Source organism: Falco biarmicus, chromosome 8 (genome assembly GCF_023638135.1).
Source record: "Falco biarmicus isolate bFalBia1 chromosome 8, bFalBia1.pri, whole genome shotgun sequence".
NCBI classification, from domain to species: Eukaryota; Metazoa; Chordata; class Aves; order Falconiformes; family Falconidae; genus Falco; species Falco biarmicus.
In genome coordinates this window covers 44,502,721-44,528,947 of record NC_079295.1, presented here as the reverse complement: position 1 = coordinate 44,528,947, position 26,227 = coordinate 44,502,721, and the positions used below count along the sequence as shown (strand labels likewise).

The 26,227-nt window shown below is 39.0% G+C and overlaps 1 protein-coding gene across 18 annotated transcripts in view; it reads left to right on the top strand.

Annotated features, from left to right (window-relative positions):
- Positions 1 to 26,227, top strand: part of BAZ2B (bromodomain adjacent to zinc finger domain 2B) — a 156,436-nt gene that overhangs the window by 103,582 nt on the left and 26,627 nt on the right. For 10 of the 18 annotated variants that reach the window (XM_056348282.1, XM_056348288.1, XM_056348279.1 and 7 more), the window contains 10 exons: positions 4,428 to 4,638; positions 9,727 to 9,819; positions 9,943 to 10,004; positions 14,568 to 14,633; positions 15,371 to 15,436; positions 16,117 to 16,161; positions 16,410 to 16,442; positions 17,618 to 17,683; positions 24,667 to 24,807; positions 25,481 to 25,735. In XM_056348282.1, the coding sequence (XP_056204257.1) occupies positions 4,428 to 4,638; positions 9,727 to 9,819; positions 9,943 to 10,004; positions 14,568 to 14,633; positions 15,371 to 15,436; positions 16,117 to 16,161; positions 16,410 to 16,442; positions 17,618 to 17,683; positions 24,667 to 24,807; positions 25,481 to 25,735 (1,038 nt within the window). The remainder of the gene's footprint in view (positions 1 to 4,427; positions 4,639 to 9,726; positions 9,820 to 9,942; positions 10,005 to 14,567; positions 14,634 to 15,370; positions 15,437 to 16,116; positions 16,162 to 16,409; positions 16,443 to 17,617; positions 17,684 to 24,666; positions 24,808 to 25,480; positions 25,736 to 26,227) is intronic. The other 8 variants (XM_056348294.1, XM_056348291.1, XM_056348281.1 and 5 more) reach the window with 2 other exon arrangements.

The following is a 26,227-nucleotide window of genomic DNA, read 5'->3' as shown; positions in this document are numbered from 1 at the left end:
CTGATAACATGTACTTGGTAGAACAATATGTGATACTGGTACTTCATGAAGAGAATTTGCACCCTTTTTACTGAATTTTTTTTAGTTGTCCAGCTTCAAAACAGTATGTGATAAACATATCGTCATGGATGTTTGGAGGTAATGCCAGGAATTTTATTACTGGTTTTCCTGTAATTTGAATTATTCTGTGTAGCCTTTCATGGTTACTCTTTCCTTTCTTTGTTATATATTTCTGTCATCTTTTGAGACATGCAACATGCATACAGAGTGATTGGGTAAGTTTCACAAAGTTCAAAGGTGGAACAAGATGTAAAGAAAATTACCTAAGGGCTAAACCAATTACATTGAAAAATTACCTATAGCAAGCCAAAAATACATTTCGGTCTGATAGCACCTGTGTTTCTGTCTCCGGGTACAGTCAGATATGGCAGATTATTGAAAGCGGTGATTAACTGCTTTAAAGAAGTATATCTGGCACAAGTGAACCACGGAAGGCAGGGTGAGGAGAATGAAGTTTGGCAAATGTGGAAATTCAGTGACAGGACCTGGAGCCTTTAAACTGCTGTGGTTTTGAAACACTAGTGTGAATGTTATTTGGGGTTATGGAGAGGGTATGGGTCCTTGTGAGTTCAAGTAATCTAGGTAGGAATACTGCAGCAAGTAGTAGGTAGAAGAGAGTGTTGTGGAGTGATACTGTGCTGTGCCCTAAGATTGTGTCTTGCTGGCTTTGATTAATACATAACAGCAAGAGTATCAATCACAGAACCGCTGAGGTTGGAAGGGATCTCTGGAGGTCACCTTGCCCAGGTTTCTGCTCCAGAAGGGTCATCTGCAGCCGGTTGCCCAGGATCGTGTCCAGACAGCTGTCGAAAACCCCTAAGGTGGGAGACTCCACAGCCTCCCTGGGCCACCTGTGTCACTGCTCAGTCACCCTCACGGCAGCGACAGAGTTGCCCATGTTAGGGGGAACCTCCTGTGTTCTGGTTTGTGCCCACTGCCGCTGGTCCTGTCACCGGGCACCTCTGAGCAGAGCCTGGCTCCATCCTCTCCACTCTTTGCACCCTCCCTCCCGGTGTTTACACCCATGGGTGAGATCCCCCGAGCCTCCCCTCCCTCAGGCTGAGCACTCCCAGCGCTCTCTGCCTTTCCTTCGCAGGGTCATTATGTAGTTAAAAGAAAACTTGACTCTTCATGCAGTTCCAGTGAGATCTATTTTAGTTGAAGATGAAGTATCAACAAGGGCAAAATACAGACTTTTTAACCTGGATATAGCTCTCTGGGAGTAATCGTTAAGTCATGTTAAACATGGCCTGAATTTTTTTTTCCCAGTAAGATTTTGTATGAAGCTATGAAAATAACTTTTTTTTTTTTTCCCCAATGAGTCTGAATACTTGCCTGGGAAGGGAGGAAAGTGCTTAAACTACTTTTCTCCATCAATTTAGTGTGAATAACTTCTCATGTAAATTAGTCTTTCTCAGAGTGTCCAAATACAGTGCTACCTCAGAACATACACACAGAGCATCTTTATAAGTCATGAAGTCTACCTTTTAAGCCAATTCTTAAGCTTACTGTTGTGTACTTAAGAGACTTACTCTGTGAGAAAGAAGTCTAAAATGTTCATTACAGGCGCAATAGTAATACTATACAGAACAGCCAACTATAAAATCAGCTGTTACATGTGTTTGTAATATAGTAGTAATTATTTGCTTCCTCTTCTAGAAACTGTTTTGTCCTATTCTGAATTCTGGAATTCACTTTAGAAAGCTTCTGTTAACTTTTTCTCACAAATCTACACTGAAATGAATGAGCATGTCTGCTTCTTGCAAAGTACCTGTGGTTTTCTTCATCGGTTTGGATAATAACGGGCATTGAACTTGGTTCTGCTTCAGTGCATAGCTACCTGGTGTGTCTTTGGCAAATGTCCTGATTATAGTACAGTATTGCAATAGATGGTAGATGCCTGAAGGTGAGAAATTTAATTAAGTTCTTATTTTGATTAGTTTAAACAATAAACCACAACATTTCAAAATGTTATTCACATTTTTTCGTCTAATGTTCGTGTGGTGAAGCTTAGATTTTATGGGAGCCCCTGATTCTCCTGTGTTGGGGCACAATACCCATATTTTTATCTTTGGAATATTGGAAATCCACAGAATATTAGATTGTGCATTACTTTAGCAGAAATATATTTTGGGTCAGATTTTAAGATATCTGAACACAAAATACAGATGTTAATTAACTCTTGCTTAACCCTTAACGGTTCTGTTCTGGACAAGTTTTGTCTTGTTCTCTCTGTAAACTTGTGGAAACTTGTTGGATCCACAGTGTCCTTTGGCAGAATATTAGACAGTCTTCTCTCCATTCCTTGAAACACCATCTTCCTTCTGCTTATTGGACTTGCTACTAGCTTCATTTGATGGCCTCTGGTTTCTCTTTTGGGAAGCGTTAGGAAAATGTAATATACATCCATGGTCTCTTGTAACCCTCTTTCTCTTCGGTGTATTTGTTGTCTGTAGTAACATTGACCATAGAATATGCAAGAGCAATCTCCGTATCTCCATTGCAGTACCTAAGGTACTTCTTGAGCTATATATAGCTGCTTCTCCTCCCTTTCTTTGAATTCTGTTCCACCCCCCGCAACCCTCTGGCGCTTGTGGTTTATGGAGTAAGATTTCCTAGGTTGGAGGTTGGTGTAGATGATAAGTACAGTATTAAATCTAGCTTAATATTGCACAACAAACTGCACCTGTGATAAATGGTAAATCAGGAACTAGACAGTGAAATGAATGTGTATGCCTAAGCAGTACTCTTAAAGGTAGAAGCTGAATTAACTTCTGTTTAAGTGGTAGAGGTAACTATTTTGGATTAAAAAGTCCACAGTGATGATGCATTGTACGTATAGTGATACGGCTGTGATTCTGAACAGCTTGGTTTTAGGAACATATCTAATAACAAAGCCCTGTGGAATGTCTGCAAACTTGAGTGTGAGATGTACTCTTGGGATAGTCTTACATGGGAGTGGTTCAAAGTTCAAAAAAGGTATCTTTGCAGATATTGATAGCTTCCTTGGAATCTGAGTGTTTCATTAGCAAAATGCCATTTCTTTTGTCAAATCCTATATTAAGCATTTGTAATTATGAAGAATGAGCAGAAGAAATTAAAAGATAAATATTCAGAATAAGCAAATAAGAATGTATGTTATGATACAGCAAATTTGATTTCAGTATTTATGTACATGTAAATGTGAAAACTTTGGTAACATGTATGTGTTTTTTCTGAACAGGTATTTGATTACTGTGTTTTATATGTTACCAACTTTTATTCTTGCTTTAGTAGTCATTTTCAAAGTCTTTTACAAGCCTTTTTAAGACAAATTATGGAGTAAGTAATTTCTGAAGGGGATAGTTAGCATACACTTTTCCCGCGAATTTTTCAAAAACTTGGGAAAGTGGTAAAAGATGTTACAGTTTTGAAATACTCATGTTCCATCAAACAGGATCAGGTAGACCATGTTCCTGTTCTGCTCAGTAGATGCAGTAAGCCACTTTTTATCAGTTACAGAAAAGCTGTTTCTCTGTGAGGACTAACTTGGGTATTGGTATTTACAAATTACTTCAATATTTGTTTTTGAGATTCCACATAAAAACAGTAGTGATAGTGAAAAAGAAAGGGTTGAATGTATTGCTGCGTACTTTGTTTAGTTAGAGAATATAGTTAACGTAACTTTTAGGTCAGATAGATGTATTCTTAAAGTTTATAAACTTTGATTACTTCAAGTTGGTACAAAAATTAATTATCTTGCAGTGGGTGAGGGGAGAGCTAAATTGTCCTAAATAAAACTTTAAAATGAGTCTGTGTTTTTCCAACTCAGTTGAGATCTAGAACACCTCAGAAAGCACTATGTGAAAATGCACTACTGCATTTGCTTGTTATGGGTATCAAAATTTCTGTAAACACTAACAGTTGAAAACAGTGACTCATAGTTTGACACATTTTTTCATTCATGTGGAGCAGTGCATTATGTGAAAGCAGAGTAGTTATGAGTTTACATAATAAGGAAGAATCTGTTTCACCTTTTAAAAAGGGTTGAGCAATTTGATTTGGTCAGAAATACTTAAACGTAACAACACAGTAGCGATACACCTGCTAGGTAGTAACTGTGAATGTCACTGAATAGTCTTCAAAATCTTGTGTAGTAGTACTATTTGCAAAAGTTCGTAGTCATAAGCTAATACTATATAGCTTCTGTGCATCCTGAAAACATTGTACTACCCAAATAGTACATCACAGCTCTCACATATTTTATATGTGTATCTTATTTGGAAAGGAAATCTCTTGATGTTCATGTTCTCAAGTGTCTTAGCTTTATTTTTCCTTTTTTAAATCTGTGTTTATAATACCTGTCTGTGAAATGTGTCAATTAAAAGGGTGTGCAGTGGTGTCTTCTGAAGGAAGAGGAAGTCATTCCCCGTATCAGAGCTATGGAAGGGCGTAGAGGGCGACCACCGAATCCAGACAGACAGCACTCTAGAGAGGAGTCAAGAATGAGACGACGCAAAGGCCGACCTCCGAATGTTGGTAGCACTGAATTTCTAGACAACACCAACGCAAAGCTTTTAAGAAAGCTCCAGGCTCAAGGTAAGAAGTATGTTACTGTTTTCACGAACAGAGGGTATCTGTATATGGAGTTAATGTTTCTTCTAAAGAGGAGTGATGTGTTTCACTGGGTTGTTAGCATACAACATTTTGTTTTGGAGATTTGTCACAGGCTTTTATTGAAGCCTCTTTCAAGATCAGTAAATTTATATATGAATCAAAGGAAGAAGTGTGTGTGTAAATGTGTGTCTGGGAGCTTACTCTATAGTTACTTCATTTAGATGTATAAAATTTTAAAAAGCAGACACCCAATAACCTGCTTACCACTGATGTATTTTTTAAATTAGCAAAAGTCAGCAGGTTTTTGTTTCCTCCTGTATCAGCTCAAAAAACGGTAGACCTGGAAATTGAGAACCCTGGAAGTTAGCATTTCTGTGAAGCTTTTGGCTGTTCCAGGGAAAATGCTTTTCTTGTGAAATCCCTGATGGTGACAAGATTTAAATTCCTGTAAGACTGAATAGGTTCCTGTAATAAGTAGTACCAATGTGAACAAAAGAACTTTCATGATATCAGGTACTACTGTATATTAAAAGCATGAGGGCCTGGTTTTAATTAAACATCAGGTACACAACTTTTGAATTCCAGTTCTTTAGTCCATAACTGTATCATATTTTCTGATTGCATCTAATAAAATATGAAGAATTCTTACAGTCCAGGCAGGAGTCAAGATGTTTCTTTTAACTTAAGACTTAACTGTTCTTTCATGTACTGACCATGGGCATGTTTGGGTAGCTATCTTGTATTTTGCATAAAGTCCTTGCTAACAGTATGTGTGCGTTTAATATTTGCCTTGGTGTGATTCTTTGCATCTTTTTCCCTTGTTGCCTGAAAAGCGTGCTCTTCTGTACAAATGTATTTAAGGCATGCAGTGATAATTCTTTGAGCACGGGGACAGAGAGAACACAATTTGAGAAATACCTTAGGACATGGTATGTCTTACAGTGTTACACAGCTATTTTACTTGTGTAAAAAGTCGCCACCCCCTTTTGTTCAGTCTGAGAATTAGGAAACTGTTTCAACTGCTGAAGCATCATAGCATTTGTGGAGAGGCTGTGTATTTATTGTTGAGACGCGGTAACTGATTCCAGAAGTCTTTTCTTGTCGGTGAGAAAAGATAAGCCCTAGTCATTAAGCCATTTTGCTGCACTTTGTATCTTTCCTTTCCCTGAATCAGTCTCTGTAAGGGGTAGGCATTAAGGGAGCACTCTCCCATGTGTATTTTCCCACCACACACTGTAGCATTTAATAGAATTAACAAACACTTATGGTCTGTATAAACAAGAAGATTCAGAATGTATAATATTTGGAGTTACATGTGTTCGTATCTACCTAAGGTACTTTTGCTGCTTTTTTCCCCCTCATGAGAACATAAGAAATGTCTCAGTGGCTCAGCCTGGGGGTTTACTGGGTGAAGAGCTCTTCCTCCAGTAGTGGCTATAGGAGATGCTGCTTGGAGAAAGCAGTTGAACCTGATGGCTTCTTGGTCCTTTTATGTCCTCATACATGCACCATGGCATCCTGAGGTGCTTTATGAGTGATGTCACAGAGCACGTTTTCTTCCTGCATTTATTTTCTGCTTATGGAACTGTTGCCCATGAATTAGCCTGTTCTTTGGTTTTTAACCTCATGACAATGTTTGCTCTGCCAGCCTTCTATGGCAACAAGCTCCAGAAGTCTGCTAACTACTGGACTATTTTAATTTTTAAAAAATGATCTTCTGTTGCTGTCAGTGGGTGTTCCCTAGTTCCGTTATGATGGGCTTTGGGGAATAACAGTTCTCCAGTGTATGTTGTCCACCACCTTGATTGTCATGGTTTAAGCCCATCTGGCAACTAAGCACCATGCAGCCACTCCCTCAGTTCCCCACCCCACCCCTAGCGGGATGGCGAGGAGAACTGGGGGAAAAAAAAAGTTAAAACTTGTGGGTTGATGGAAGAACAATTTAATAATTGAAATATAATAACGATGAAATATAATAACTGTAATGAAAAAGAGAGAGAAAGAGAGAAGAATAAAACCCAAGTGATACACAGTAGAGTTCACCCCCTGCTGATGCCCAGCAAGTCCCCAAGCAATGATTGACCCCTCCTGGCCAGCTCCCCCCAGATGTCACTGAGCGACATTCTATGATGCGGAAGGCCCCTTGGGCTAGTTGGAGTCAGCTGTTCTGGCTGTGTCCCCTCCCAGCTTCCTCCTGTTCACCTACTTGCTGACAGGGCATGGGAAACTGGAGAAGTCCTTGATTTAGAGGAAGCAGAACGTAGGTACAACCAAAACATCCATGTGTTCTCACCGTTACTTTCATACTAAATCCAAAACATAGCAGTGCACCAGCTACTAAGAAGAAAATTAACCGTATTGCAGCTGAAACCAGGGTATTGATGATTTTGCAGACCTTGATCCTCTCTGTCCGTAGTCTTTTACTGTTCAAACTGCAGAGCCCAAGTATTTTCAGTCTTTTCTCAGACGGTAGTTGTTCAATCCCTTTGATTCTGTGTCATCTAATTCCAGACTTTCTTTTCTAGATGTATTACCTTATGTTTATCTGTGATGAAGCTGTTCTGCTACCTTTGCCCACTGTTTTGCCGGGCTTTTCCAGAGTTCCTTGTCAGCACAGCCTTGGAATTTCCAGAATGCTAAATAGCATGTTGACGTTTTGGGATTTAACTTTGCAGTCCCCTTTACAGGTTTCATTGATGGAAAAAAAAAAAAAAATTAAATAAAGCTGGTTCTAATATTGATTTGAGAAGAAACTCTCTACTAAGTTCCTTTGTCACAAAAGGTGGCTGCTGATCTCTGCCCTTTGCTTACTATCATTTAAAGAGTTTTCAGTCTGTGAAGCTTTCCTTTAGTGACATAACAGCTTAGTTTTATTAATAATGTTTGACTTAGAACCTAGTCAGAAACTGTCTGAAACTTCCAATGTTATGCCCATTAGCTTCGCTTTATCTACTTGCTAATGGCACACTTCCCTTTCTAAAAGCCATGCTGACTGCCTGAAATGATGGTATTGTATAATGTACTCAGTATATATAAGGCATAACATGCCGTAAGACTCCGACACCTCAAAAGGAAAGAAAAATCAGACTAATTGATCTGATCTTTCCAAGGCTTCTGTTAGAGCCCCTCCTCCTTTTTTGTTGTTGATAAGTCACCAATCCTGTGATACAGTGACTGTTGTTAATAATATGGTAAACACTAAGACCAAAGACCAATGTCTCTGTGTCTTCATGTTAGTGTTCCTTCAGATTTCTCAGCTTAGTCAGCCACATCCTGGTGATCTGTTAACATCTGACTTACCTTCTTGATGTAATGCTTCTTTTATGTTTACCCAGAATTAATCTAGCTTTTCGACCTCTCTGTTGTAGAGTAGGGGAATCTACCCAACGTCATCAGCAGTAGAGACTGACACAAGGAATTCAGTAACCTTTGTCTTTTGGAGGTTCTTTTCTCTATCCTGTTTGCTGTTAGGTCCCACTGATTGCATTTCTGGCTTTCTGTTGTGATGTGTGTAGAGATCTTTTACTGTTTGCTTAGGCATCCTTTGCAAGGTGCTCTTCAAATTACTTTTTTTAGCCTGACTCACTCTTTAAGTTCGGTGTGTCATAGTCTTTCCTGTTGTTACTTGAACAAGCTTTAAATTTTTTACATGCTCACCATTTTCCTATGAAGGCCTCCTTTTCTGAAGAGGCACGTGTGGACTACCTTTTCCCTTTTTCAAATGTAGCTGAGTGTTTACCTGGACTTTATACATTCTTTTGAACTGCTTCTAAGTTGCTTGCTTGAAGACTACTTTTGTACAGCTTCAGGGGTTCCACCAAACAGACTATATAGATAGCTCTTCATCATCATTTTTTTTAATGCTCTGTGACTTGACAATGCATTTTGCATAGAAAGCTGGTCTTTTGCCTGTACATCTCATTCTGATACTCCTGTAACATTGGTACCTGCCAACACTGTGTATTATTAATTATACTTCTAATGGCTTGAGTTGTCCATTACATCTAGGTTATAATTTGATACCAAGAATTCTAGTTTCCCTAATTTCTTCTTAGATTTGTTGGCTTGATTTAGAAGCCCTTTAGAAGCTGCATTTGCTCAATGCAGCACTTGCTAGTTGAATGGAAACTGCAGGTGGTCTGATTTGTGGTTCCTGTTTTTTGCAGTATAGGTGTTTGTTTCCTGTCTGTTTCCAACACGTGCTGAGCATTAACTACATCCTCCTCATGGATTGTGTCAACTCAGACTAAGCGGTCCTCTGCATTTGTTGGCCTTTCCATAGTTCATAGTTTTAAGTTCTCTGTAATGTAAATTCTAATTTCCAGCTACTGGTTCTGTTTCAGTTAAGGTGTGACTTCTTCAGTATGGTTTCCCCTTGGCCCTGTTTGTCATGTACCTATTTATACTGCCCTTGCTATCTACAGCGTCGTCTTATCTATACGTGGATTTTCCATGTCTGCCTGTGTCTTGGTCACTGCACAACAGCCTACAGCTGTCTTACATCAGTGTGTCCATGCACAGTTCGTCCAAATTCCATGAATATTCTCACTTAAAATAGTAGAATAATTCAGGAAGCTGCTAATTACCGGAACAGTGGCTGGCTGTAGGCAGCCACAGTAAAGTGAAGTGTGACCCAGATGGGTGTGCTCTTACTGCATTGTTAAGAAAGATTTAGATAATTACATGGTGTGACTTACAAGGAAAACAGTAGTTCCATGCTTTCTGAATAAAATGTTGATTTAGTACTGAGATACAAGTGTTTTCTGTTTTAAAAAGAAAGAAGAAATTAGTTTTTAAATGAAGCATTATTGGCCTGATGCTATCACTTAATAGATAATTTGTTCCTCCAAAAATGTAGAAAGGATCCATGTTTGTTTGTGCTGTAGATATAGTTACTGATAGATGAGGTGCCACTAAAGGTAGTTGATGGTGAAAAGCTGTCAAATGGGTGCAAAACAAATCCATTGTTTTCTCTATCTTTACATCATGCAGATGTCTGGAATATGAACCTCTGTCTTTATTGTTGGACAGCACTGGTTTTCTGAACTTAATATTTTCTTTTTTCAACAGAAATAGCTAGGCAAGCAGCACAAATAAAGCTACTGAGAAAACTCCAGAAGCAGGAACAAGCTCGAGCTGCCAAAGAAGCAAAAAAACAGCAAGGTAAGTACTACTTGTGAAAGTTTGTGCATGCTAGCAGGTTATTATGAAAATTACTTATGAAAAATTACCTGTCTCTTGTCATGTTCTGCTGGTACTAATTTTTTGTTTGCTTTTGTTTGTTAGCTATTATGGCAGCTGAGGAGAAGCGAAAGCAAAAGGAGCAGATGAAGATAATGAAGCAGCAGGTAAACTTTATATGATTGCTGGATAAGATCTTTAAATTATGTTTTGCATTACTGAATTTGTGGTATTTTAATTATTAAGTGGGCTGATTACAAAGTGGAAGTTTAAGTCTAGTTTTAAAGATCACACGGTGTATATTACTTAAAATTCTAAACTCTATAGTTGTTCATAGTGGTAGGACATCACAGTTTTGTCTGTGTTGATTTAAGCCACCCAACCTTTAGTTGCTTGCCAGTATCAGTAAGAAATTTTAGAAGTGCTACTAAAGTATGGTGATGCGGTCTTCCGTTATTTGGTTCTGTGGGGGAAAAAAAACCCCCAACCCACAGTGTTATCTCTGTTTACGCAATTACTGGAATAGTGTAATTAGCTTCTTCAGTTATTCTGGCTGGCTGACACTGGTTTTAAGCTGTGTATGAAGAGTTGTGTCTCAGTATGCCAGTGAATTAATTGGTTTTTTTAAAACATACAAGTAATGTTAAATACTGTCATAACAAATACTTAACAATAAAAGTGAGCCCATATAAACTTCACCAAATGAAGTTACTTATGGAAGCAGGCTTTTACATTGTTTTAACAACCGATTTTAGTGAGTTAGTGAAAAGTTACGTTGGGAATCTGAAAATTTTTAAAAGGGAATAAATTGCATCCAAAAATATATTTGTGTGGTTGGTGTTTATATTCATTCTGTTCAGTATGAAACTTACTGCAGAGTTCAGCAATTAAATACTTCATCTGATAGCAGTCAAAGGACATGTTTTTAGCTTTCAGTGGATAGACATCTTTTGTGTTGAGTAGCATTATTGCTTTAGGTTTTTACCCTCTTAACAGTGGCGGAGAATTAACTATATAAAGAACCTTCTAAAAGCAGGACAAGCTGACTTCAGTAGGCCAATTCAACCTGTACTACTGTTGAATTAGTATGTGTTTGCATAGTACAGATAGTACGTATGTTTTTTTAATTATTTTTTAAAGGAACGTCTAAATATTGTTTGAATTAACTGTTTTATATTATTTAATGTTCATGTTCTTATTATAGTTGTATTTATAGATGCTTAAATAAAAGGGGTATGTGAAGATGGAAAGGATGAATATTTACTATTAAAACCAATACCTTTTATTTGTGATAGAAACTTTTACTGAAATCTCCATGAAATTCTACAAGTATTTGCACTTGATGATATATGTGTTTGCTTTGTGAAGTGTATTTTTAGCTCTAAATAAAATTGTGAAGTTGGACATGGGAAGAGAGGATTCCAGGTTTGGCTTGCCCTGCAGTCAGTGCATCAGATTATCAGGACATTTCATAACTTCCTGCTTTAAAATACCTCATGGCTTTCGTACAGGATAATGCTGAACTCTGTTGCAGTGGAAATGTTTCTTCGCTGTTGAAGTGTCTTCACTGTAGTCTCAAGACTGGTTTCTGTTTATATTATTTGGTTGTGTTTTTTTCTAAAGATGGCTTAGGTATTTTTTTTTTGGAGCTCTAGTTACACCTTATCAACCTGTTACGTTAGGCTCTGTTGAGTAATTTTATTTTCCAGCGAAGTTACATTTAGATCTCTCTAGAAGCTTCACACCTAGAATTCAGATTCAGAAACTGGCAAACCAAAACATGCCTTTATTTGATCCAATTTGTGTTTTTGTTAAATCTCAGAGAACAACTAATAAGGATGAAGTAATAGAATTGTAGAATTGTTTAGGTTGGAAAAGACCTTTAATACTGAGTCAAACCTCACGCAGCCAAGCGCACCACTGAAGCATGTCTCTCAGCACTGCATCTATGTGTCTTTTAAATACCCCCAGGGACGCTGACCCCACCACCCCCTGGGCAGCCTGTTCCAGTGCCTGACCACCCTTTCCATGAAGAAATGTTCCCCAATGCCCAGTCTGACCCTGCCCCGGTGCACTTGAGGCCGTTCCCTCTGGTCCTGTCGCTTGTTACCTGGGAGCAGAGCCCGACCCCCCTGGCTGCAGCCCCCTTCCAGGGAGCTGTAGGGAGCGATCAGGGCCCCCCTGAGCCCCCTCCTCTCCAGGCTGAACCCCCCAGCTCCCCCAGCCACTCCCCATCAGGCTTGTGTCCCAGTTCCATTGCCCATCTTCATATAAAGACTGCTTCAATGTCTTTATATGATCTCATCATCCCACCACTTTGAAATAGTACTAGAGAACCAGATCTCTCATTATTTTGCCTGTAAGTGGCATCCTGAGGTATTAAAAATGCCAATGAAAATAAAGGCCTTTTCACATCTTTGAAATCCAGATATTAAAACAAGAGTACTTTTTTTAAAAAAAAATAAAATCACTTAACCAAAATTGGTGATACTGCAGGCTGTCCCAGGAATATATAATAATTCATCTTTGTTGGTAACTGTTTAGATCTATTTTCCATTAAGAAAGTGGTTAGTGTAGTAGACAGTAGTGGGCTAGAAGTGGTCACTGCCATCTACGAGTTAAACAAGGAAAGGCAGAGAGCACTGGGAGTGCTCAGCCTGAGGGAGGGGAGGCTCGGGGGATCTCACCCATGGGTGTAAACACCGGGAGGGAGGGTGCAAAGAGTGGAGAGGATGGAGCCAGGCTCTGCTCAGAGGTGCCCGGTGACAGGACCAGCGGCAGTGGGCACAAACCAGAACACAGGAGGTTCCCCCTAACATGGGCAACTCTGTCGCTGCCGTGAGGGTGACTGAGCAGTGACACAGGTGGCCCAGGGAGGCTGTGGAGTCTCCCACCTTAGGGGTTTTCGACAGCTGTCTGGACACGATCCTGGGCAACTGGCTGCAGATGACCCTTCTGGAGCAGAAACCTGGGCAAGGTGACCTCCAGAGATCCCTTCCAACCTCAGCGGTTCTGAACTGTAGGTAGTGATGGCTTCAAAGTTTCCACTTCTGCAGGCAATTCATAGTTGTTAAAGAAAGGCAGATAACTGGAGTTGTATCCATTGACATCACTGTATGATTGTAAAGTGGTCCTTACGTTCTCAGGTGTGCAGGGAGCGAAAATTGCTTAATTGTTGAATGCATCAAATCCAGACCTTTTTTGTCATTGCCGTATTCCTTCTTGATACAAAACTGACAAAATTTTCATGATTCCAATGTGCAGAATACATCTTTTCTCCTTTGAGATATTTCTTTACTCTGATCTATGCTGAAAAGTTAGTTCTGTATTAAGTGTAGCCTGTGTGGAATTGAGAGAGTATAGTACATACTCTCAACTTTTGTACAGTTTTATTTATGAAGTATAATAGGGGATAATACAGATGTAAGGTCCATGCTTGAAAATGAAAGGTCAACATGTATAAAGAGGGCCCCCGAATTAATTTACTGGATAAGGCAGTCCTATGCTGGATGTCTCAACAGTTTAAGGACCTGGTAGGATTTGCCTGAAGTTTGTAGGATCTCATGAGGATCTCTGCTGGAGCTCTACTCTCCAGGAAATTCAGTATGTCTTTGTCTTCTGTGATTGCTCCTTTTCTGTTAAATATTTTCGGTTTATCTTCTCTTAGGCTTGGTTTTGGTTTTAGTTACTTTTTGATGAAGTGAACACTTTGTGTTCTCTAGAAAGTAAAATTTTACAGTGATCCATGTACTAGGGTCCCGGACCGGCTCACGAGAAAACAGTGTCTTTTGTGCAGGTGGGCTTTACCCTCGCTGTTTGGAAAACCTCTGCTGTTCCAGAGGAGGCGGCTGAGCTCCATCCCAGGCTTCTGGTTGAGGCCTCCTAGCGTGCAGGGCTTTCCCATGGTCTGGTTTCTGCTGCTAAAACTGTACAGCACGTCCAGCTGAATGTGTGGCAGTTCTTTCTCTTCGTAGTGGACCCTTTCTGGTCACTGGGTTGTACTGCCTATGGCTGCTGTTTCGGTTACTTTTCTTCTTATTTCTGTTGAGCATGTATAAAATTCAGTCCTCTAAACTACATATTAAGGCATCCAGACTTGTCATCGATTACTTGAATGCTTTAAAAATCTGGAGAAACTGAAGCATACTTCATTGTGAATATATTATCCAGGTTGCACATGGGTGACTGTTACAGTCCGGCAGTATGTGCATTGGGTTTCACAGAACTCAGATTCATTGTGTGGCCCATGGTACCATAATGAACTGGAAGGCTGTGAGAACCAAGGCATAGTGGTTTGACAGAACCCTGTATTTCCTGTTTGGGAAGATTACATCAAAACCTCATGTCTTTCATGTCATAGCTCCCATCTACATTCATTCCTAAATAGCTCCACCATTGCCAGCTAATTTTTAATTGTGCTAGCTTGCTTAAATTGTCATTAATCTGGTCCCCTTAAAGCTGTTAAAAAAACCCAAAAAACCTATGGCAATCTAAACATGAGCACCTATGCATAAAAAAGTGTTGGTTCCTTCAGGGATAGTACAGGCATCTTCCAATGCTAGTAAAAATTATAAACGTACATTGTTACATGGGAGCAATTGACTACAATGAGTGTTAGACTTAATAACAAGAAATACAGGTGTATAAACGTGGCCATTTTTTTGAAATGTAAAAGTAAATTTACTTTCTCATAATTATTTTTTTTTTGAATAACTTTCTTCCGCTTGTAGGAAAAAATTAAACGAATCCAGCAAATCAGAATGGAGAAAGAACTTCGAGCTCAGCAAATTTTAGAGGTAAAAATAATAGCTTTAATATAATTTTTGTGTTGCCATTTTAAATAATGTTGTATTTTAATAGCCACACATGCAGTTAGGAATGTTACTAAATGCAACACCTCTAACAGCTTGGACTTCCAAAAGCTATTTAAAAAATGTGTCTTAAAATATTTTTCTTAAAAACATTTATTTTAACTGTGACCCACATCTTGGAAACGTTCACTTAAGTTCCCAGCTTCCTACACAAATAGTCTTGTATTTGCTGAAGTTAACAGCATAGCTTTCCTTTGTTAGAAAGCAAGTTTGCCATAATAGGATATTAAAGCAGTATCATGCTCTGGTCTGTGTGAAGTACAGTGGATTTAACATACTAAATTTAGATGTATGTTAGAATATACTGGTATACTATACTAGTTTGCTGGTATAGAAAGTTTGCTAGTTTTCAAGTCTCTGTGCATGGAAAAATTAATGGTAATCTCTTCGCTATTTCCATTTTATTGTTTATGTGTATACTTACTTTCTTAGTTGTAATAGCCAGGGGAAGCAGTTTTGAGTGGGACTTGAAATTCTGGCTTAATTTTTAAAAAGTGAATGAATTTTGAATTGATTGATTATGCAAGCTGGGGAAGAAATCTGTTGGGGTGTACATGATATGTGATGATGTTTTGAATTTCTGAAGGCACGTAACTTTATTCCTAGTCAGATAATTTTCAGGTTGTGATGGCGCTGTTGTGTGACCTGTTTTGCATGCACAGGCAAAAAAGAAAAAGAAGGAAGAAGCAGCAAATGCCAAATTATTGGAGGCCGAAAAACGAATAAAGGTTAGTTTAGAGGAGCTCCAAAACCAAGAGCTGTGTTATTGCGCATAATATATGTTGATATATAAAACTAGTAAATTTGGGAGATTATTCATTGGTAATGAACTGTAAATAGAGATGGCATATGATTAACATGCGTACGTATGTTTATATAAATACATGAAGCATACACAGAGCGAAGTTTGTGTGGCATACACAAACACACACATGTACGTTTATATGTACACACATGACTATATAGGGAGACAGTAATTTTTTGTATGCCATTACCTTGAGGTTTTTTTATATGACACTTAGACTTAAAATGCTTGTGGCAGTAACAACATTATTCACAATATTCTTTTAAGCACACTGTATCCAAACACTTTGTTGTTTCTCAACAAGCGTAGTCTTTTCTAGGCTGTGTGTAATACAAGACTGCAGAACTCTTACAAATATTGGAAAACCCAGTTTATATATGTACTTCTGTTACTGCTCTGGTGGTCTTGGTGTGTTGTAACATGGAACTCCCAAAGCATACATTTGCTGTTACGTACACTGTGTGTACTTCTCTGTGGTCAGTTTGTGGGGGGTGGGGAAGTAAGAACTGAATTTGATGTGCTGTTTTAGTGTGGCAAAAATGTGTAGCTTGGTAAGTAATTTTTGATAAATACTTTAAATACATCTTTGGCTTTTTGTTTAAGGAGAAAGAGATGCGAAGGCAGCAAGCTGTTCTTCTGAAACACCAGGTTGGTATACATTCAGTTGACCAAATAGCCAGAATGCGTATTACTTAAGCTATATGGTGGGGGTGGGGGTGGGGGAAATCTTCAAAATACGCCCTTTTTAAATTTCTGAGTTTGATTCCTGCACAGATTTTCTTTCACGTTATGATTTGTTGCTTTGCTTTGGTATTGGGGTCTTTTGGGGGATAATAAAGTGGTTTTATGACTTTGTGATTTCTGTTTCATAATGTTGTGCCAACTCTTTCTACCAGGAGTTGGAGAGGCATAGACTAGATATGGTATGGGTATGTTTATTTTTGTACATCTAACACCGCATTGTGATTTGGTTGTGATATGGTTGTCATAGCAATGCATAAAATGTAGCACTGGCTGCTGTCATATTACATACTGCTGCATGGCTTTACAGCACAGTGCATTGCATACATCTGCTTGTCTTGTCTGTTCAGGAAAAAAAAAAAGACATCTTGAACATGTGTATAAATTGAACATGGCAATAAATAAGTGAGTTTTTTAACCAGAAATCTGTTACTGATGTCCTAATAGAAATTGGACTAGAGATTAATTGATACAAAATTCATAGGTAGTCACTTGGATAATTTTTGCAAGTCTTGTCCCATTCACTGGGAGTGAATCCAGACAGTTTAAATACAATTTGAATTAACCTGTTTTAGAAGTCAGGATGATGTCTTCCTAAGTTTGTAAGGTACTGAGGAAATTAGCTTTCAGTCAGTGGTAAATACATAATTTTACAAGTACACAGTGAAACATTAGAATGTAATCCTAGCCTCACTGAATTAGGTGGTAAAGTTCCCATAGCCTTTATTGGGGCCAGTATTTACTTTGCATTTTTTAAGGCAAAGCTCCCATACTTAATGCTCTAGAATACAGCTCCTTAATGTATTTGAAGTTACCAGCATAATTTATTGAGGGACAGGCATCAGTAAATGCAAGTGTCATTGCATATGTATATGCGCCACCAGTAGCTTGATTAAAACAGATCTACTGCTGAGAAAATTAATCATATTAATTTGTTGCTTGGTTATAAAAATACTAGTATTTGCAGTTTTTGAAAATGACCACTTTAAAATTTCTGGTGAATTGGCTACTGAAGAAGTAAATTGCAAGTTCCATAATAGCAGATGTAAGGTAACTGACCTGTTCCAGCCAACCATTATGCTTTTTGTTCTGCCAGCTTATGAAGGAGCATCACAACTGACCATAAGTAAATCTGTATGCTTCTTTTTTACACTGTCTCCATGTTCATTGCTTTACCTTTTTGCTTTTGATTGTTCTTGTATTTGCTTTCTAAACCTGAACTAAACATGCACAGACTTGGCCATTCTTGTCCTATATTTAGTATTTACTGTGACTTGTCTATTAATGCTAAATTCGTTACTCAGCTTTTTTACTCATTTGAAAACATGGATTAGTGTTGCTCTAATCTCACCTGCTTCAACAGGAACGAGAAAGGAGAAGACAACACATGATGCTTATGAAAGCCATGGAAGCACGTAAGAAAGCAGAAGTGAGTATTAACCTTAAAGTTTGACATTTGCATGCTTTCGTTCTGTAGATATATAGAAAAGCAGTGTCTTTGATGTACCTGTATGTATAATTTAATTTGGGTACATGGCAGTGGCAGGACAAGAAGCAACAGGCACAAATTGAAATACAGGAAATTCTGTTTAAACTTGAGAAAAACTTGATTACTTGGAGGGTGATGATTGAACACTGGCACAGGTTGGCCTGTTAGGTTGTGGATATCAGTCTGCTGTAGCTGATACTGTCTGGGGGGGAGATGATGGCAGGGACAGGTCACACATGGGGTTGGGGACTGGATGATCTCAAAGAGGGTCCCTTACATCCTCAGTGATTCTGAGCAAGAAGCCAATAAATTACATACCCTCTTCAGAGTCCTTGGGATTTTCTGGAAAGGAAATTTTGTTTACTTTTCTTCACATTGTTCATGTGTGTAAGGACTTCATCATACTGACTCATCAGACTTGCTGAATAGGTTTTCCTCAGTAGTTATCCAGGGGTAAAAATACACATCTTATTCCAGTCCAGGCTTCCTAGAACTTGGGGGTTTTGTAGATGATTCTAGATTTGGACCCCAATGAAACCAAGCAAATAGAATTATTATGCCTTAATAATTTTGTTTTTTCTCCTTCAGTAGAAGGTACTGCTGCACTACAGAAAGTAGATGCTTGATTTCTTGTTTTGATTTACTAAATATATATGTTACAAATTCTGAACCAAGAGATAGAGAAGTATAAAGTCCTAAATGCGTGTATTTCTTTTTGTGTACAATCATTTTACTTTGTCCATCTCTGAATCTAGTTATTCAGTTTGTTTTCTTTTTTGAACACATTGATCTGATGTGACATTGACCTGGTGACAAAAACCTGCTTGGTGTCACTTCCCAAATTTTCAGGCTTCTTTTGGTGCTGATCATGTAAATACCTAGATTTTTTTAAAATCTGTTTTGTTTCTGAAAAGACGACTGTTTTCAAAATAGCTGCCTTTTTCCTTACAGTGTGTGCTGAGTGCTTCTTACTCTGGTGACTGCTTTCATTATCGCAAGAGGACCTAATAACATTTGCTTATTATGAGTTAATGTTAAAGATCAAATACACATTCTGTGCTATTAAATTGGGTGTTTGTTGGGCAACTGAATTAAACTGTTTCTTATAAAGTACTGCAGAATGGAAATGTTCTTCACAATCCAAATGATTACTTTGCTTAAAAGTTAAGGAACTCTAGACACTTTATTTAAAGGGAGGAAAAATATTCAAGAAACACTTGCAGTCTGTATTGGCACAGCCTAACCCCAAATCCATCAAAATATTTTCATTGAGTTGATTAATCAGGCCTTTAACTAGTTAAATTTTACTCCTAGCCATACTATCATATGACAGATGCTGAAGGTTCCCTGCCCTTAAGCTAATGCAATAGTGGTTTTGTAATAGAACTTGTTCTTATAATCAGTTGAGAGGTCTCAAGTTCATTACAATATTGCAGAAGGAAATGAGGGAAAAGTCTTTGCCTTGAAAAGCATTTGTGACCACATTGCTTATGTTCATAACTGAGGTGGCTTGAGGAAGAAGCCTATCTTACTGGTGTACCATATCCTGCTTATTCAGGGTACACTGCACTAAATGCATTGTTACTAGCTAAAACAACTCCAGCATTTTCAGCTTCATTGGTTTGAAATAATACAGTAGTTTATGTTGCATTATAGATGGTTACAAAAAGATTATCTGAAAAAAAAGTACATGATGGAATAGCATTGATGATGATAAAACCAGACGTGTACAGTGTGATGGATGAAAATTTTATTAGACCATGATAAGCTAATTTACATGTTAATTCTGAGGCTGGCTTCATTTTTAACCCTCATATTATCTTAAGAGGGACTATCAGTGTATTTATGTAATTGCTAACTTTTTAATTTTACTTTTTATATATTTCTCTGTATCTTGAGACTTTTATCTCTGTATTTTGGGACTTTTATAGATAAAACGCAGATAGCTGAGAGATTGAAGTAAAATAACCATCATTATAGCATCTAGTTGTCAAATACATTGTTAAAACCTTTCTCTTAGACAGTGTTCATAAATTTAAATGAAAGTGACAGAGCAAAACAAATTAAAATTGAATAATACTTTAGTGCAAGGAAGAATTTCAGGTTAACTCTTAAGCCGGCTAGGAAAGGTGGCCTCCTAGAATTCTTGTTTGTGAATAGAGAGAGCAAAGTGGTAATCAGTGGCTGTCTTGGTCACTGTGACCACGTCACCAATGATGGCAAGTTGAATATGAGTCAACAGTGTGCCCTGGCAGCCAGAAGAGCCAACTGTGTCCTGGAGTGCCCCAAGCACACATAGCTAGCTGGTCAAGAGAGGTGACTGTCCCACTCCACACTAGTATGGCCCCACCTCAAGTACTGTGTGAAGTTTTGGGCTCCTCAGTGTAAGAAGGACATCAAACTAATTATTAGTGTGTCCAGAGGAGGATGACTAAGATGGTGAAGGGTCTTGAGGGCAAGACTTAGGAGGCATGGCTGAGGTCACTTGGTTTGTTCACCTTGGAGTGAAGAAGGAGAAGGCTGAGGGGTGCCCTCATTGCAGTCTACAGCCTCCTCAAGGGGGGCAGTGGAGGGGAGGTGCTGGTCATCTCTCTGGTGACCGGCAACAAGACATGAAGGAATGAAATGAAGCTGCATCAGGAGAAGTTCAGATTGGACATGAGGAAAAGGTTCTTCACTGAGAGGGTGGTTGATCACCAGAACAGGCTTCTCAGGGAAGTGAGCATGGCACCACGCCTGTCAGAGTTCAAGGGATGTCTGGATGATGCTTTTAGTCATATGGTTTGATTTTAGGTAGTCCTGCAAGGAGCAGGGAGTTGGAATTGATCATCATTATGGGTCCCTTCCAACTTGAGATACTGTATGGTTCTGTGATTAATGTTTGTTAAAAGATTAGATTGAGTTGTTTCTGATCTTCCTAGTGGTATCCCGTAATACAAACTGGAAAGGAAAATAATGGCAGTTTTGTTGATAATATTTTGATAAACTAAAATCAGGACTCTGTTTCGGAGCTATATCATTCTGATAAGTAGCGACAGTTACACTTGTGCAAATAAAGCTACTAAGAGCTGAATATTCTGAAGATGTTTTTTCCACAACAGCCATAAATGAGGATTAGATCTGATTTAAAAAAAGAAAAAGAAGTATGTTTGTCACATGAAAAGGTGGTAGTGGTGGGGGAAATCCTCTCAACCCCAGGTGCTTGATCTGTCTATTTTAGCACCCTGGGAAAACCCAGACCCTTGTACCCGACCAGTCTGTCAGCATCCCGTTACAGGGACCCTTCACTGAACAGTTCCACTGCACTGGAGGGCAATTCAACCAACTTGTTCAGGGCAACACACCAACAGCATTAGGGGGACCCCTCAACAGGTCTGTCCACTTTGTTTAAATGTGTTACCTGCTGCTGGCAACTGCTAGCGCCCACAAAGGACTCACATTAACAGTTTACAGAATAACACTCTTTATTAATAATTACAAATTAAGGTTTGTGCTCACTGGTGATAGGGACTGTCTGCAAAAGCAAACTTGAAATGATATACAACCAAATCACATACAACTAAAATAACAGCTAGCGTGGGTTAGTTATTTAGCATGCATAAGTCAAAGTTCTTACCCAACAGGCGTCCCTGTGAGGGAGAAGACAGGTTCAGCCCGTTGACTGATCCCAGAAGTTACAATGGAGTCTTCCCTAACTTCTCCCTCCTTTGCTTGCTTTTTATGCTTCACAGGGCATTGCATAGTCATCACCATACACAGGATTGGCTGCAAGTTTCTTGCTTCTATTGCAAATTAGCACACATCCTCAGAGAGCAATGCTGAAGTCCTCTACTAACTACACATGCTCCTCAAGTGGGGTTTGGCCCTCTTTTTTTTTTTTTTTTTTTCTTTTTTTTTTTTTTGGGGGGGGGGGGGGGAGGGAGCTATTTGAGTTGGAGGTCGCAGTCACCGCAGTTATCTTTGTCTTATTTTCAGCTAATTTTCTGTTGATGTCAGTGGACTGCAACACCTTATCATCCTGTTTCCTCTCATAGCCAGAACTTTCCTCACTTGAAGGCTTCTTTCTGGGTAACTTAGATAGCGGTGGTGTTTTCACTACCTGTTCTTTGTTTCTTGTCCTCCCCAAGGCTGACTACCTTGATTAGAAGTCCATTCATAACAACTTTAGAGAGTGAGTCAGCTTGACCTAACTTTGTGAACACTGAATCAAAGTTAGGTAATCTGGGAGTTTAGACAACAATTCCCTCCCTTCGGATTTATTTCAGTCCAGGACCAGTCCATTTCCATCACATTTAAGCGGAGCTTGAGTGACTCTAGTCATACCTGTTGTTGTTACTAACTGGTACTGTGTGCCCAGTGAGGTCTGGTAGTACCTTGGAAGCAGGCAACTTTGAGATGGAGGTGTGCGTTAGTGTTACGATGAGATTATTTCATCTGAGGAAAGTAATTTTGCCGCAATGGTTTTGCTCAGGCACAGACATCTCATGGGTTCTTCATGCGACAACTGCTATGCAACTTATCTGCTGTGTGGTGCCATCGAGTTCCCGTTCCTGCAGGGAGCATGACAGAGCATGGCCGTGGTGTCTCTACTCCATCCTCTGTCACTCCTATCAGCATATGCTGAGCTGGCAGGAGGTGTTGCTTAGGGAACTGTGGTGATGTAGATTCTGTGCATGCCAACTGTCCTGAAGGTGATAGCTGTATTTTACCCTAAAAAAGCTTTCTGTGATACTATGCTTCTGTTAGGACCCAATTTTCTCTTAATTCCTCGCCTCAAGGTGATTTTCCCACAATGTTCCATTTTAAAGACAGTGTTACCCTCTCCATGTTTTCCACATCCTTTTTGAGGTAGAGGGCTCAAAACTGGACACTTTTCCAGGTATAGTCTCTTCAGCTCTGTGCAGAGGAAGATGGTACCCTCAGCACCTGATCCACTCTTGGAAATCAGGATGTCAGGCTAAATGGTAGTTTAGTCTTGCCCAGTGCTGTAATTGTTCTTACTCTTAATAGAAATAGAAAAGTAAATGTTTCTTGCAGCCAGTAAAAGTAATCTCTAAATACATTCATGCAATTTAACATGGTTAAGGTTTGCATTTTTAATTATAACTGCAAAATAGTTTGCTGCCACTTAAATATCCATATGTACTTCTCTTGTTTTCTTCTGACATAGAGTGTTTCTAGTTGTCAAAAACAAGTTGTGAGGAATGCCAGTTGGCTTTGAAACCTTGACATAGGTTAAGATGAAAGGGAATGAACCAAGTTAGGGAGTATTTTCCATATTAAAATGAAGTAAAGGATTTTGTGTGCTGCTTTAGTGTGTTGTGATTTTTCCATACAAGCTGTGTGCTGTTAAAGGGAGAAACACACGCATAAACAGTGTGACCCTTGTGAAATCACCGCAGATATGAGGGCCAGCATTGTCAATACAGAGGATGCTTACACAGCCACATATCAGCAGTTGGACAGATGGGTAGTTCTGTACGTGACTGCTTTTTTTCCCACCAGTGTAAGATTGCTGGACCGAACATGTTCTTTGTGCCCAGCTCCAAGCTTCATCTTGCCTAAATTCCACTGAAGACTGTAGCAGTAGAGGGCATTATCAACTGCTCTGTGCTGTTATCACCAGAGGTGTAGTAACATTCAGTATAGAATCAAATGAAAGGATAAAATGTTATGGAGCCTCACAGAACTATACAGCGAAGTCAGCAGTTAATGCCATTCTACAAACACGGGCAAGTCCTGACTTACAGTTACAGCCCATGCTGTAATCCATGCTCTCTGATTTAGGCAGAATTTGGTAGTGGTAGAATGGAGAGACTAGAGTGACCTCTTACACTGACAAAATAAGGGGGAATGATTCCGAATAATGCACAACTTGGCTTGGTTCTGCAGCCCTCTGTGTCCACAAGTGAAAAGCATGTGTAGGGTCTTCACCTTTACATTGTGTCAGGTTCTTAGGTTGTGACAAACACACGCACACATGTTTGTGTATATGCATGCATTTCTGTGATCGAAAGAGGTAGCACTGACACGTGGCAGATTCCATACCTGGTTTCTTATTCGCTACTTTGCATTTGATACTGGTTACACAGAGGTATGTAATGAGTTGTGTAGGCAGACCAGCATATCCACGCAGGGTGTGTGCAGCAGAACCGCTGGAGTCAGGGATGGGAAAGGCAAGTGGAGCTCCAAATTCAGTCTTAGCAGGTTAGAGAGAACTAGCATAGTATTCTGTGTGATGTCAGTGTAGAGGGTGTTGGAAGAGAAAAATAGCAGATGCTTGGCTTCTCACTTGGTTGGCCCTGTGTTCTTGTTGTACAGAATAAGATATTAATGACTGTTGGGTTCTCAGATTGCATGCTAAGTGCATGGTAGTTCAAGACCAGAGGCTATGTGCGTTCACAAGATCGATCGTGTTTTATAAGCTACTCGTATCCAGCTTATGTATTACAAGAATTTTTAAACCATGTGCTGTCCAGAGAGGTCCTCCCAACCACTGCTTTCTTGAGTAATCTCTGCTTTAGTGGATGCATACTGATGATACTAGTTTGTAAGTGGGGACTTTAAAATCAGGTGCCTTGCATGTATGACAGTTCGTTGCTACATTTTTCACTCAGTCAGTCATCTTTCTGAAAGTTACTCCAAAGAATCTTTGAATCTTTCAATGTAAACATACTCAATACCCATTTGCATGTGGGCAGGAGAGGGGGGGGGGAAAAAAAAGTGAATCTCAGATTTGATCACAAATTTGATTGTTTTGTTCTATTTCTGTAGTTCCCCCCTGCCCTTTAGTTCAATGCAGGTTCCTTAATTGCTGTGGTAATTACTAAGATTATGTAAGTAGCGCTTTTCAAATTTGTAGATTGTTCTGTTTTAAGAATAATAAGTGGGGTTTGTTTTATGCCTTTTAAATTCTATTTAAGGAAAAAGAGCGGTTAAAGCAAGAGAAACGTGATGAAAAAAGACTAAATAAAGAACGTAAACTGGAACAGCGAAGACTGGAGTTAGAAATGGCAAAGGAGCTAAAGAAGCCTAATGAAGATATGTGCTTAGCAGACCAGAAGGTAATCATAATAATGTAAACTTAGGTTTTGCCTCTTGTTTCTGTATTTTGCCACTTTGACAATTTTTGTTCTTGCAGCCACTCCCAAAGCATTCAAGTTTTGGTCTAGATTGGTCAAATACTTTAGGTACATACAAATACAAGATACTACAAACACTAAAGTAGCATATATTTAGTTAATTAAACACATTTTGTTTAAAAGTGGCCTGCTTCCCAAAAAGCAGTTGCATGATTGCTTCCAAAAAAATTGATCACTCTTGAGTTATTTTTACAGCAGGAATGCGCATCATGTCTCAGTACACAGTCACTAGGTAAAGCTTTTCTCATATGATTTTTTTCGGCAATTATTCTAAGCTGTTCTTCAAAAAACATTACTCTCCTAGTCCTCTGTGTTCTTAGTTCTTGTCCTTCAGGACTTGACCTACCTCAGGTTCAAGACCTTTCTTTTCCACAGAATTCCCCTCCCTATGTCCCCCAAATATTTTTGTACCACCTTTAATAGTATTTTGGCTCAGAATAGAGCTTGAGAGCATCTCCTGGCCAAAAAGTAAGTATTTGTTCATCTCTTGCCTCCTACCATATGGAATTACCAGCCAAATTCCCTAGCTAGTATCGAAAAAGTTTTCTTTTGAAATATACTGCTGAATCTTTCATTGGTTTTCTTTACTTTTCAGCCTTTACCAGACTTGCCTCGCATCCCAGGCCTTGTTCTTGATGGAAGCACATTTTCAGATTGTCTCATGGTAGTGCAGTTCCTGCGTAACTTTGGTAAAGTTCTTGGCTTTGAAGTGAATGTGGATGTCCCTTCCCTGAGCGTTCTACAAGAAGGTTTGCTGAACATAGGGGACAGCATGGGAGAAGTACAAGACTTGCTTGTAAAGCTTGTCTCTGCAGCAGTTTGTGATCCAGGACTTGTTACAGGATACAAGGTAAAAAAAATAAGAAAGAAAAAGCAATCTATAGTAAACACCCTATATTTATGAATGCATTCTTCATAACATGTTTTTACATCAAATCTCTGTTTTGAAAACAAAACTCTGATTTAGATTTCCATTCTTTTTCCTAATTCTTCTCTGTGGTGTCACTGTTCTAATGTTATTCCAAGACTTTGTGCCCTGCCAGCCTTCCCATTTTCCAGAAGTGATGTATTTCTGGGCATTTTCTCTACCCTCCCCTATTTTTATTTGGACCTCTTGCAGGGCTCTGTTGCATCTGTGGCCATGTCTTTTATCTCCTTTCTCCTCCCTGCCCCCCTATTCTTACCCTCATGTTATACTCTCAGTAAATCTTGCCATTTCTTTCTTCAGTCTGCTGTCTATGTCGCTTCATCAAAAATCTGATTCATACATGATTCTCTTTCTTACTGTCCTTTTTCAAGCCAACATTGCTCTTTTCTACTCTATATAACATGATTGTACAAA